The 12,433-nt window shown below is 44.2% G+C and overlaps 1 protein-coding gene across 2 annotated transcripts in view; it reads right to left on the reverse strand.

Annotated features, from left to right (window-relative positions):
• Positions 1 to 2,548: 2,548 nt before the first annotated feature.
• Positions 2,549 to 12,433, reverse strand: part of LOC110520825 (leukocyte receptor cluster member 8 homolog) — a 29,476-nt gene continuing 19,591 nt past the window's right edge. For both annotated transcript variants that reach the window (XM_036968382.2, XM_036968381.2), the window contains exons 6-15: positions 12,258 to 12,414; positions 11,831 to 12,001; positions 10,458 to 10,691; positions 10,096 to 10,260; positions 9,432 to 9,723; positions 9,233 to 9,334; positions 9,052 to 9,120; positions 8,792 to 8,921; positions 8,461 to 8,668; positions 2,549 to 8,341 (exon numbers count right to left, since the gene is read on the reverse strand). In XM_036968382.2, coding sequence (XP_036824277.1) covers positions 8,179 to 8,341; positions 8,461 to 8,668; positions 8,792 to 8,921; positions 9,052 to 9,120; positions 9,233 to 9,334; positions 9,432 to 9,723; positions 10,096 to 10,260; positions 10,458 to 10,691; positions 11,831 to 12,001; positions 12,258 to 12,414 — 1,691 coding nt within the window. In that variant the 3' untranslated portion in view covers positions 2,549 to 8,178. The remainder of the gene's footprint in view (positions 8,342 to 8,460; positions 8,669 to 8,791; positions 8,922 to 9,051; positions 9,121 to 9,232; positions 9,335 to 9,431; positions 9,724 to 10,095; positions 10,261 to 10,457; positions 10,692 to 11,830; positions 12,002 to 12,257; positions 12,415 to 12,433) is intronic.

Here is a 12,433-nt window from a genome sequence, read left to right on the forward strand (position 1 = left end):
TCTCTTAGCTGTCTTGTAGTCATCTAGCTGTGCCACTTTTACACACTGTTCTCTTAGCTGTCTTGTAGTCATCTAGCTGTGCCACTTTTACACACTGTTCTCTTAGCTGTCTTGTAGTCATCTAGCTGTGCCACTTTTACACACTGTTCTCTTAGCTGTCTTGTAGTCATCTAGCTGTGCCACTTTTACACACTGTTCTCTTCGCTGTCTTGTAGTCATCTAGCTGTGCCACTTTTACACACTGTCCTCTTAGCTGTCTTGTAGTCATCTAGCTGTGCCACTTTTAAACACTGTTCTCTTCGCTGTCTTGTAGTCATCTAGCTGTGCCACTTTTACACACTGTTCTCTTAGCTGTCTTGTAGTCATCTAGCTGTGCCACTTTTAAACACTGTTCTCTTCGCTGTCTTGTAGTCATCTAGCTGTGCCACTTTTACATACTGTCCTCTTCGCTGTCTTGTAGTCATCTAGCTGTGCCACTTTTACACACTGTTCTCTTCGCTGTCTTGTAGTCATCTAGCTGTGCCACTTTTACATTTCTTGTCTTTGATCATTTCTGTAGTTCTGCTTCGCTCTACACTTTGGTATATACGTTCTCTATTAACATGAACTATTTCCTAATACTAACATTACAACCTCCTGATTCTTTTACCTGACTTGTGAGTTCTATCTTTCTGTTTGCTTTAAGCTAGAACTCATTTCCAATTTCTTCTTTTTCTGTTTTCTGTCATTTATTTTGCTTTCCTATTTTAAAGTTTTCTAAATGTTCTGTCCATCTTCTTTTATTTCTCAGCTGTCATTGCTTTCCTTCACTCTACTGTGCTGTCTTCTATTTTTTGTTTCTCTATTACTTCTTCTTTCCCTCTGCTCCTCTGTCCCTCTTCAGGTCATCCTCTTTCCCTCTGCTCCTCTGACCCTCTTCAGATCATCCTCTTTCCCTCTGCTCCTCTTCAGGTCATCCTCTTTCCCTCTGCTCCTCTGACCCTCTTTAGGTCCTCCTCTTTCCCTCTGCTCCTCTGACCCTCTTCAGGTCCTCCTCTTTCCCTCTGCTCCTCTTTAGGACCTCCTCTTTCCCTCTGCTCCTCTGACCCTCTTCAGGTCCTCCTCTTTCCCTCTGCTCCTCTTTAGGACCTCCTCTTTCCCTTTGCTCCTCTGACCCTCTTCAGGTCCTCCTCTTTCCCTCTGCTCCTCTGACCATCTTTAGGTCCTCCTCTTTCCCTCTGCTCCTCTGACCCTCTTCAGGTCCTCCTCTTTCCATCTGCTCCTCTGACCCTCTTCAGGTCCTCCTCTTTCCCTCTGCTCCTCTTTAGGGTCCTCCTCTTTCCCTCTGCTCCTCTGACCCTCTTCAGGTCCTCTTCTTTTCCTCTGCTCTGTCCCTCTTCAGGTCATCCTCTGCTCCCCTCTTTCCATCTGCTCCTCTTTCCCTCTGCAGGTCCTCCTCTTTCCCTCTGCTCATCTCTGTCCCTCTTTAGGTCCTCCTCTTTCCCTCTGCTCCTCTCTAGGTCCTCCTCTTTCCCTCTGATCCTCTCTAGGTCCTCCTGAGCTCCGATCTGTCCCTCATCAGGTCCTCCTCTTTCCCTCTGCTCCTCTCTAGGTCCTCCTCTGCTCCGATCTGTCCCTCTTTAGGTCCTCCTCTTTCCCTCTGCTTCTCTCTGTCCCTCTTTAGGTCCTCCTCTTTCCCTCTGCTCTTCCTCTGCTCCGATCTGTCCCTCTAGGTCCTCCTCTTTCCCTCTTCAGGTCCTCCTCTTTCTCTCTTTCCCTCTGCTCCTCTCTGACACACTTTAGGTCTTCCTCTTTCCCTCTGCTCCTCTCTGACCCTAATTAGGTCTTCCTCAGCTCCACTCTGTCCCTCTTTAGGTCCTCCTCTTTCAGCTTTGTATTTAGTTCTTTATGCTGTTTTTCTTCTCCATTCACCTGTTCTGAATGCTTTCCTGTCTTCTGAGCTCCTGTGAAAAACTGCTTTCATCTTTCAGTAGTCTAGTCAGAATATTTCCTCCTCATGTTCTATGCCCCTTGCTTTAATTTTTCTCTTGTACCTGCTGTCTGTCACCTCTTATTCCTGTGTGCTTTTCTCTTCCTATAACTTATTTTCCTTCATTATGAATTTACACAGAAGAGATTAATCTTGTAGAATTTTCTCTCCACGACATGCTAATGAGGATTTCTATTGCTATTCTGTGGCTTGTAGCTTTAGTGCTTCTTCAGCCTACTCAATTTCCTCATTTTGCATGCCTTTTCCCAACTGCTCTCTGGTCATACTGTGAGCCATTCTTTTGACATTTAATATTGTGCCAATCCCTAGAAACAGTGCAATCATGTTGATCAGTGACATGATAGCCAGAATTGCAGGACTTTTGATGTCAATCTATCAACTCACTGAACTGTCCCTGTAATATGATTGATTGTCCATTGCTGTCTCAGTTCAGATTTGTATTAAAATAAATGCCTTAAACAATGTTCAGTTTGCATAGTCTTCTGGGTTTGATGCAATTTTTACATTGATTAAGTAGAAGTGCAACATGTCATTTCTATAACTCAAGACAAACAATACTTATTTCTAAATGTATTTTATTAGGTTCAAGAAAAAAATACATATGTACACAGTATTTACAAAACAGGAGTATTTCATTTCAAATACAATCCAGGGAGGGTTGAGACTGGGGAGGAGGGATATTTTGCAAGTATATCCTTTAGTTTCAGCTAGCTGCAACAGAAACCACCTGAGCAGCATAGAAGCAATACTTACTACCGAGAATGGATAGTTACTCAGCAACAATAGTCACTAGCAAACAGATACTCAACATGAAGAGGGTGGAGAAAGGAGATATTCTGATAGAAGGGAAGAGGGAGGGGACACATGCAGGTAAGAAGAGTGAGGCGAGACAAGGAGCAACAGAACAAATCCACTAAAGACAGTGAAGAATTAAAAATGAACCGATGCATCAGGCTGAAGTAAGAAAAGGGAATTGTTCAAGTGCAGTCTAATAGGACAAATGGAGGCAGGAGTTACACAGTGATGGGCTTCAAGAAGTTCAAGAGGAAAAAACAAACCCACAAGTGTCAGAAGGAACAGTTGAGAGAGTAAGAGGAGCAGCACATTTTAAAAAGGAGAAGCATTGTTAGTTAAATGGAAATGTACAGTTATAAACTGTCATTGAACAAAAAATATGAATGTATCAGAACTAAAGCATCAATGTGAGATGAGAGGTTCTGCAATGTTAAACATCTGACCAGGAGATAGCACGCTACATGAACTTGACTTCACTGTTGAAGAGGTGTCTGAAATCAACAGAGACAAGACAGAGAAGCATCCTGTTTAGGAAAGGTACAGAGCAAGACAGAGCAACATTCTGATATGGGAGCCAACTACTACCGGACTAATCAAAACTGACAGGAATTTGGCCAAATATAAGCAGATAAGATTTTTTAAATATCTAGAATGAATTGTATGCTGTATGTCCAGATCCATTTCAAATCCCAAAAATGCTAGAGATACTTATTAATGTGTTTCCAAGTTAAAATAACTCCCAATGTATTACGACAAATACCAAATGCAGGCAAATTAATTTACAGGTAGACCACGAGGCATCTGACAAAATACATTGAGGTTACAGAGATGCCAAATATTAACTGACCAAAAAAGGTTGCCTTACCAAATATTGATCTGTACTTGAGATGTTGACAATGACAAATCAATTTCTAGAGAACACCATGGTGATGAAAAACAAGAATGCATGCAAATGTTTCTGGACAAACAGTATACATTAACACATAGGAAGGCCGATACCTCTAAACCATCATAACTATAGACATAGATTTCTGGCAAACCTTACTAACTATAGATTGTTTCTGGTAAACTAGAGTGGAAAAAAAGGTGCCATTGAATGTTTTCTTGATTCAAGTTAAGAATAGTCAAATAAAATACATTCAAAAGACTTGACTAAAACAATTGAAGTCAGGCTCCCATGGATAAGACACAGCAACATTTCAGGTCATATTGACAAAATGGCTTGAACTTGAGTTGGCAGTATCAAGTCTTGCATTTCTCACACTTTTCCCTCTCTCCAGCTTGCTTCTGGAGGCTGGGAGGTGGTGCTCTCTTTTCACATTCCTTTTGCTCCTGTAATGCAGTACTGCAAGAAGAAAAATAAGAGAAAGGAACTGGTGAAGGGAGTGGGGAAAAGTAAAGTTGGACAGAGGATAGGAAGATGAAGAAAGAAGGGACAAGTTGAGTCATGAGTACAACTTCTGAATAATGACCGAAGTGACCGAAACAAGAGCACATTTCACACAAAATAGTGCCAGTCAAATGACACAAAGGGATCTATAAATGGGTAGAAGGGTTGCTGAGAAGACTGATCACTCATCCAGACATTCATATTGAAACTGATCCTGCAGTCATGTCATATATATATATGACATCTCTCTCTCTCTCACAGGCTCTCAATCCAATCATTAAGAATATTAATAACATAATGACGGTACCATATTGATATGTTCCCATATCAAAACACTGACTCACACCAGCCAAACCACTGTTAATCTGAAACAGGTCTGAGTTTGCTCCTTGACAAACTACTTCCAAAGAAATTGACAAACGGGAGACTTGAGCAACACAAACAGTAACAGTTTGTTTCTTGGCTGATGGGAGTGCAGTGCCTTCAACCAAACCTTTCTCTTGCCATCAGGATGTTGTGTGGGGGTTTTAGTACATTACTTATCTCTAAGGCAGTGATATTCAAACTTTTTCAGTGGGGACACCATTTTTTTCCCCAGAATTTCTGGGTAAAAAAAATGTCTGGCCAGAAGAATTTCCAAACCTACTGACCTTCAATTCATGTTCATCTCATCGAAATAAAAATAAACACATTTACTCAAAAATAGATTTTTCAAATGATCTTTCTCAAAAACGTTTCTATATTGTCCCATACAATGACGAATGAATGTTTTCGCATTTTAGCGACCCCACTGCAGTTCCCTCATGGGTTGAGATGCTGACTTTGAATACCACTGCTCTAAGGGGTTCATGAGTACAGAGAGCCAGAAAGGTTGAGATGACAGAAATGCATTAAATAAAATCTAAAAAGAAAAATGGGTTTACAGAAGATGAGCATTTAAAAAATGAGTAAGAAATAAAGTGGTCAACCAAGTGTGCATATCTGGCAAGAAAAATATTTGGTTTATACAGCAAATATCCCATTTTCAATCCCTGTAAAAGCCCAAAATATACACCTTCTGTCCTGCACACTTATTGAATAAGCAGTCAAAAATATAGTGTAGAAACCACGCAAGTGTTTGCACTACAAAAAGCAGTTACTATCAATTCCCCATTTAAATCCACGGCAATATCAAAAACAGGCAATGTATTCCAAATCATCCAACTTCTTAGATTTGTAATTACAATTTACATATCAACATCAATTGTCTTAAATAATTGTTTATTACCCATATCTAAAATGCTTCGGCTTCTCATTCACCATATATGTGTCAAAATTACACTTGCCCTGGTAAACATAAAACATGTCAAAATGACCAACGAATAAAGGCCAACTGAATCCATAACAATGTACATTAGATACTGACACATCTACTCTATAGATGAGCACACAGGACATTTGTTACAGCACAGACTTCTGGTCATCCTGAAAGTTGAGTCCTATCTTGTGTATAGCCTCGTTAGTTATTTTATCGTGTTACCAAATCCTTTTTGTATTTATATCATTTTTCTTACTTTTTAACTCTGCATTGTTGGGAAAGGGCTCGTAGGTAAGCATTTCAGTCTGAACCGGTTGTATTCAGTGCATGTGACAAATACATTTGATATCTCCGCAATGGAACTGAACTCACTAAAATACCCCGAGCTTTGATGTGAATCAAGTTAATACTCTTCAAGGTCATGCTTGAAAACAAGGGGTATATATGCTGATATTAGATCAACTGATATCACCAACTCATGTTCCATTTCTAGGTTCTATTTATGTATTGACAATTATGTTGATTTACAATTAACTCTCCACACTAGTCTCCTCGCTTCAGATCTTATCAAGAGTATACACAGGGATGTAGCCTAATGTATAACTGCTGGATAGGACCCCAAAATAACTACTCTACAATCCTTCACTCTCACCTGCCTTTACTGAAAACCAAAATGTCTGCAATGGGGTTTTAAAAATATCACATGGTGATTTCTTAGCTTTAAATATATAAGCAGATTATTTGATTACAGACAAACATTTGATAAGCAGAGTCTTATGCTTCAGCCGCCAACATTAATGTCCTAAATTAATGTTTTGTGGCAGAATGTGAATTTTCAATTGAGGAGACAGTTACACAAATTCAGGTTTAAAAAGGTATCTGCACCTGCATAATTTGACAGTTTGGCTTCATCATGGTCTTGCAAATGAGGGGTGTTCTCCAAGGGTTAATACTGGCACCCTTCATTTTATATCACAATTTCAGACACTATCATCACATGGATGGAATTTAAGCAATTACCACAGACTTGATATCATACACCTTAACCCAAACCAATGGTTAGTGTTTGTGAATGAGCCAATAGTGAATACCAGGTGATCTTTTCCGTGCTGTCCTCCACCTCCTTCCAGCACACCAAGAGTCCTTTTTCTTACCAGCCATACATACTCAGCCTTATTGAACGGAGTGTGGAGCATACAAACCCAGACGTTGCTGCCATCTGCACAGACAGCGATCTCATCTCCATCTGTTGTGTGGCGGGACTGATCCAGCCACCATATTTGAAGGTGAAGACTTTACCACCATCTTGATGGAGCTGACTTCTTCCTGTGTGATGGGAGTGCTTGACGACTGCTATTCCATGCTGCTGAGGGGGCTGTTGATCGGGTAACTCAGGAAACACCACAGGCTCGCTCAGGGCCTCAACTTGGTTATTTGGTACTCTTAAGGGGTGGGAGACTGCCTCCTTGTCTGCTCTCAGGGATAGATGGACTATAGGTGGATATCCTGCCTCCTGGACACATACCGAGGGATTGCAGAGGCCATTCTTGGTAAATATTAGGGGACTGTATCCACCATCACACTTTATAAGTCAATGCCTACCAGAAAGGACTAGACACCAGGCTTGGAGCTCTACTATATTAGAGCAGATATAACTGGGATGTAAACTTTGTGGTCAAACTTTGGTGAACTCTGGGTGACGACTGTTGAAGGGTGAAGCAGGGGACTGTGGGTAGCGGACAACTGTGGGGTAAGGATGGCTGTGGCCAACCTGGGCAAGGAGCCAATCAGAACCTTTAGATTTCTCAGTCAATACCTTTCAGGGGTGACAAGTGTGCAGGGCTGGGCAGGAACAGGAAGTGGGGGTAACTTTCCTCACTAGATCGCCAATCGTAGACAGCTTGGGGAAAGGGGGGGCAGGACATACAAACCACCATCTCCTCCTCTCCCGGATTGGACGCTGGATCATGAAGGCTTCCTGAAGGCAGCAAAGGGCTAGCACAGTCTCTAGAGCCGAACACCTGAACAGACAAACCTCTTCTCTGGTTGATGGTTTGGTTTTGGAGTGGATGAGCAGCCTGTTGGATGAGGGCTTGAGGGATGACTTTAGCTCATTTCGTTTTCATCTCCCTCTTGGGTTCTCAAGGCTCGTCTTCACATGAGTTTGAGGCTGTTGACTTGAGGGAAGGAAAAACATAACAGAACACTGTTAGCTTAAAACTTCTGAGAGCGATAGTGGATGGGAGACCTTGAGGCTACGCTGTTCCCTGATCTGTGTGAGTTGGTGCTTGATCTTCGGGTCTTACATTGAACTAATGCCTAACATCATCTGTTCGTCATTAAAATGTTCTAAGTCGAAGGTATAATTAATATCTTGAGCTGATCAGAGATGTGTGGGACTAAGCTATTCTAAATGTATTTGATGTGCAGCATGTATGCAGATAATCTCCCCCACTCTTGTTATACAGTCCATATCTGTGAGCACATTGCATCTGTGGGTGGGATCCTCACTGAATTTTCAGCCCTAAGTGATTTAGTGGGTCCTAGTGCATATCTCCCTCTTTCTACAGGACTAAATTGTAGTTTCAGTCTAACTACTAGTCTCCCTCCTGAAGTGTAGTGCAGTATAACTGTAGGGTACATTCCTGACCCTGTCTATCTCCCTTTAGTGTGCTTTCCCCCCTCCCCGGTAAACCCCCCACCCCCTCAGGAGGCTGCCAGACTGGCTGAGCTGGTCTTGCAGTCTATCTTGCTGGGGTCAGAGGGGAAGAAGGTGACCCCCAGGCCTGTGAGGAAGGCCATGCAAGAGTCTAAACAAAGGAAGCCCAGACTGGACTGCACATACTCCACCGGCAAGTCTGGTCTGAATCTGGGAAAACAGAGGGGGAGAGGCAATTTAAAGTTGGACCATTTCTATCCTACATACAATTACATAAAATGATGAATTGTTAGGAACCATGGAGTTTGTAGGAAAGGCCTCTGGCGTACGTTTTGAATAAGGCCCTGAGAGCGATCATCCTCTCCCTCTCTACAAACTTGTCTATGAGGTAGGATGCCATGCGTGGGGCTCTCCGGTAGAGCTGGAAAAACCGGTGGAAGTTTCCCAGAGCCCAGGCGGCGCGGAGGGAGAGCGCGTGGGACACACACTCATCCGCCCGCAGCGCCGCAGTCAGGTACACCAGCTCAGTCGTGATGTCTGTGTGTGGGGGGCAAACACGCAACCAAGAAAATCAGGACATTAAGCTCAATTCTATGCGAGCCAAAATCCAATGCAGAAATGTAATGATTGATGAGGAACATCAGGCAGGTGGTAAGTTACCTCCAGAGTTTTTAGTGAAGATATAGTAGAGTAGTCTGTAAGCAGTGAACTCCCCTATGTTCTCTGATGGGTTGTCCTTATACAGGGCCTTCAGCTGCATCTGGCACTGGTTGAACTCTGCGTGGTCGCCCTGGTAACAATGCAAACATTTAGAGAAGAATGCACATCTAGTACGACACCGCACCTTTAAACTCAAAAACGGCGCCCGACATCAAATACGAGGTAGCGAAGGGGGACAGTGTATGGAGAGGACCTCTCACCTTTTCCAGAGCGATGCGTGCATGGCACTCGTATACTTCCACTGTAAACTCTGTACGAACTCCTTGAACCTGAAATGAGAAGAGACACCTCCTGTTTTCATATCCTCATACAATAGGACTCAAATACCGTGATAGGACAAAGTGCCTGTTCGACAAAACTAAAAAGGACATGTAAACATACCGTGAGGTCCTGTCGTATGGACTTCATCTGTTCACAAGCGTAGGGGTAGTCCTGACGGGTCTTCCAGTGGGCCTTCACAGCCAACAGAGACTTCCTCAGCACCTGGCCAGAGACAGGGGATTAGGAGACAAGCATAACACAATCTGAAGGGAGGCCTCAAATAAGGATCCTCTCATTCCACGTGACAGGCGATACTCACAGATACGGGACGCACGGTGGCAGGGTCGGGGGCACAGGTGAGTCTCAGGTAGATCTTGGTGATCTCTTGGCAGGTGCCCACGATGGGGCAGTCGTCCCAGCTCAGGTCCTCCTTGGGCAGCTCCAGATTGTTGATGGACAGCACCAGGGGCTCTGAGCGCATCTTGGTGTTGTGGAAGCGTGCCGCTCGGCTTTGTTTCTTGGCCTCCCGGTGGGGGTCGTGGAAGTCCAGGCCGGCGTTCCCACCTTTCCTCTTCTTGCCCAGGACGGTGGAGTTAGCGTCATCCATGTTTCTGGGAAGAGAAGCCGAAATGTGATCAGCACAATGAGAATCAGGGAAAGGTGAATATTAGTTTGTGGGAGGGTCAAGGCCAATGACTTGAAAGAAGATTTCACCCAAAACTAGCTTTTGGTATTTGTTTCATTAGTCCGTTGTTGATATAGTCCCAGAATGTTTTGCGTGTCGGCAATCAAGTTTTCAAGATGTACCACTTTCAAAATACAGCCGGTATGACGCATTTTGCAGTTTGGCATAATTCGATACAAAATGCATAATTCCGGCTATATTTCTGTATTTTGAAAGTTGTATATCTTGAAAACTTGATTGCTGACACGCAAAACACTTAGGCTGGAATTTTTCTTTAGGCCAAAACATGCTTATTTACCTCCGTCCTCTGTTGCCTCTTCCGCCCCTTCCTCGTCCCCTCTCTCCACCCCCTCTGCCTCGGTCCCTGTCGCCCCCACGGCCACGCCCTCCTTTCTGGTTGCGCCGGGGAAGCTGGGTTCGGAGGTCACTGGACATGCTGCTGTCCGACTGGGACTCAGAGTCACTGGAAGAGGAGGATATTACAACATAAAACTACACAGCATACTTTCTCTTTTTAGAGTGGCTATCATTATACTATATTAAAGGGGAATATTTCACCTATAACAAAGCAGGTTGGGACAAATAATACACGTAGCCAATTATGAAGGGAAAAAAACTAATCACTGGACTAACTCAAAACACACACACACAGTCTCTCACCTGCGTCTATGTCTCTGGCCATTGCGGTCCCTGTGTCGGCTGTGGGAGGGAGAGGGGGAGCGAGAGGAGGAGCCTGAGGAGCTGGATGAGGGGCTTCTCTGGGAGAAGACGTTCCTGTAGTGCCCCAGCCTGGCCCCACCACCCCTTCCACGCGTAGCCCCACCACGACCCACAGAACTCTCCAGAGTCCTCTGGGTGGGTACAGCCTCCCAGCGAGACTGCTTGGCCTTCAGTCTGAACGAAGAGAGAGGAGAGAAGGGATTAGGATGACTAGCACCTCTTGATAGAGTTTAGGCATAAATTAGGCATTTAGTCTCCAAAAGGGGATTCGGGCTTTCCAAGTTCGGTGAAACATCGGGCCAAGTTCGGCAGACGGTGAAGCATCAGCTAGACGGTGAAGCATCAGCTAGACGGTGAAGCATCAGCTAGACGGTGAAACATCAGCTAGACGGTGAAACATCAGCTAGACGGTGAAACATCCGGTGAAACATCAGCTAGACGGTGAAACATCAGCTAGACGGTGAAACATCAGCTAGACGGTGAAACATCAGCTAGACGGTGAAACATCAGCTAGACGGTGAAACATCAGCTAGACGGTGAAACATCAGCTAGACGGTGAAACATCAGCTAGACGGAGATAGACGGAGAAACATCAGCTAGACGGTGAAACATCAGGCTAAGTTCCTAGACAGTGAAACATCAGGCTAAGTTCCTAGACAGTGAAACATCAGGCTAAGTTCCTAGACAGTGAAACATCAGGCTAAGTTCCTAGACAGTGAAACATCAGGCTAAGTTCCTAGACAGTGAAACATCAGGCTAAGTTCCTAGACAGTGAAACATCAGGCTAAGTTCCTAGACAGTGAAACATCAGGCTAGGTGCCTAGACAGTGAAACCCCAGGCTAAGTTCCTAGACGGTGAAACCCCAGGCTAAGTTCCTAGACAGTGAAACATCAGGCTAAGTTCCTAGACGGTGAAACATCAGGCTAAGTTCCTAGACAGTGAAACATCAGGCTAAGTTCCTAGACGGTGAAACATCAGGCTAAGTTCCTAGACAGTGAAACATCAGGCTAAGTTCCTAGAGATTGAAACATCAGGCTAAGTTCCTAGACAGTGAAACCCAAGGCTAAGTTCCTAGACAGTGAAACATCAGGCTAAGTTCCTAGACAGTGAAACATCAGGCTATGTTCCTAGACAGTGAAACATCAGGCTAAGTTCCTAGACAGTGAAACCCAAGGCTAAGTTCCTAGACAGTGAAACATCAGGCTAAGTTCCTAGACAGTGAAACATCAGGCTAAGTTCCTAGACAGTGAAACATCAGGCTATGTTCCTAGACAGTGACACATCAGCCTTTTTCAAGAACTGCTCCACTCACTCAGGCAGAGGCTCGCGGTCCCAGTCGATGGTGTAGGCAGACCCATCCTGTAGTCTTTTCTGTAGGACCTCCTTCAGCCCCTTTTCGGTGCGGTCCTTGTCCTCCTCATTCTCACAGGCTGTGAAGCAGCGCTGAACATACTCCTTCATCGCCTGGGGCCAGTCCTGGGGCCTGAGGGAATCATTTTTATAATCAGCACTGCAACAGTAAATCAGGGGGAAAGGAAACTGGTTTGGGAGTACTAGGTCAATTTGAAGTGACTAATTATTAGTTTGAGAAAGCGGGACATGGTACTTCTGAAATCTATTGGATGCAGATTTTAAACTCTCATGTTCTGATCATGAGTAGAGATACATAATTATTACCCAGTAGGTATTAAGGACAGTAAAGACAGATATATTGATGTAATTAGTATCTGTCTCCTCACCGTGTCTGGGCACCGCCAGGTGCAGCAGGAGCAGCAGCTGGGGAGGAAGGAGTAGCAGCCAATCCAGTGGGTTGTTCCCCAGGAGGGAAACTCTGATTGGTCATGACGTAGGGTCGCTTGGGAATGTTGAACTTCATCGCACCTGCTCCAGGTGCCTCTGTGGAAGACAATAAAGA

This window comes from Oncorhynchus mykiss, chromosome 3, assembly GCF_057628025.1.
Source record: "Oncorhynchus mykiss isolate SJ-2025 chromosome 3, ASM5762802v1, whole genome shotgun sequence".
Classification (NCBI taxonomy): Eukaryota; Metazoa; Chordata; class Actinopteri; order Salmoniformes; family Salmonidae; genus Oncorhynchus; species Oncorhynchus mykiss.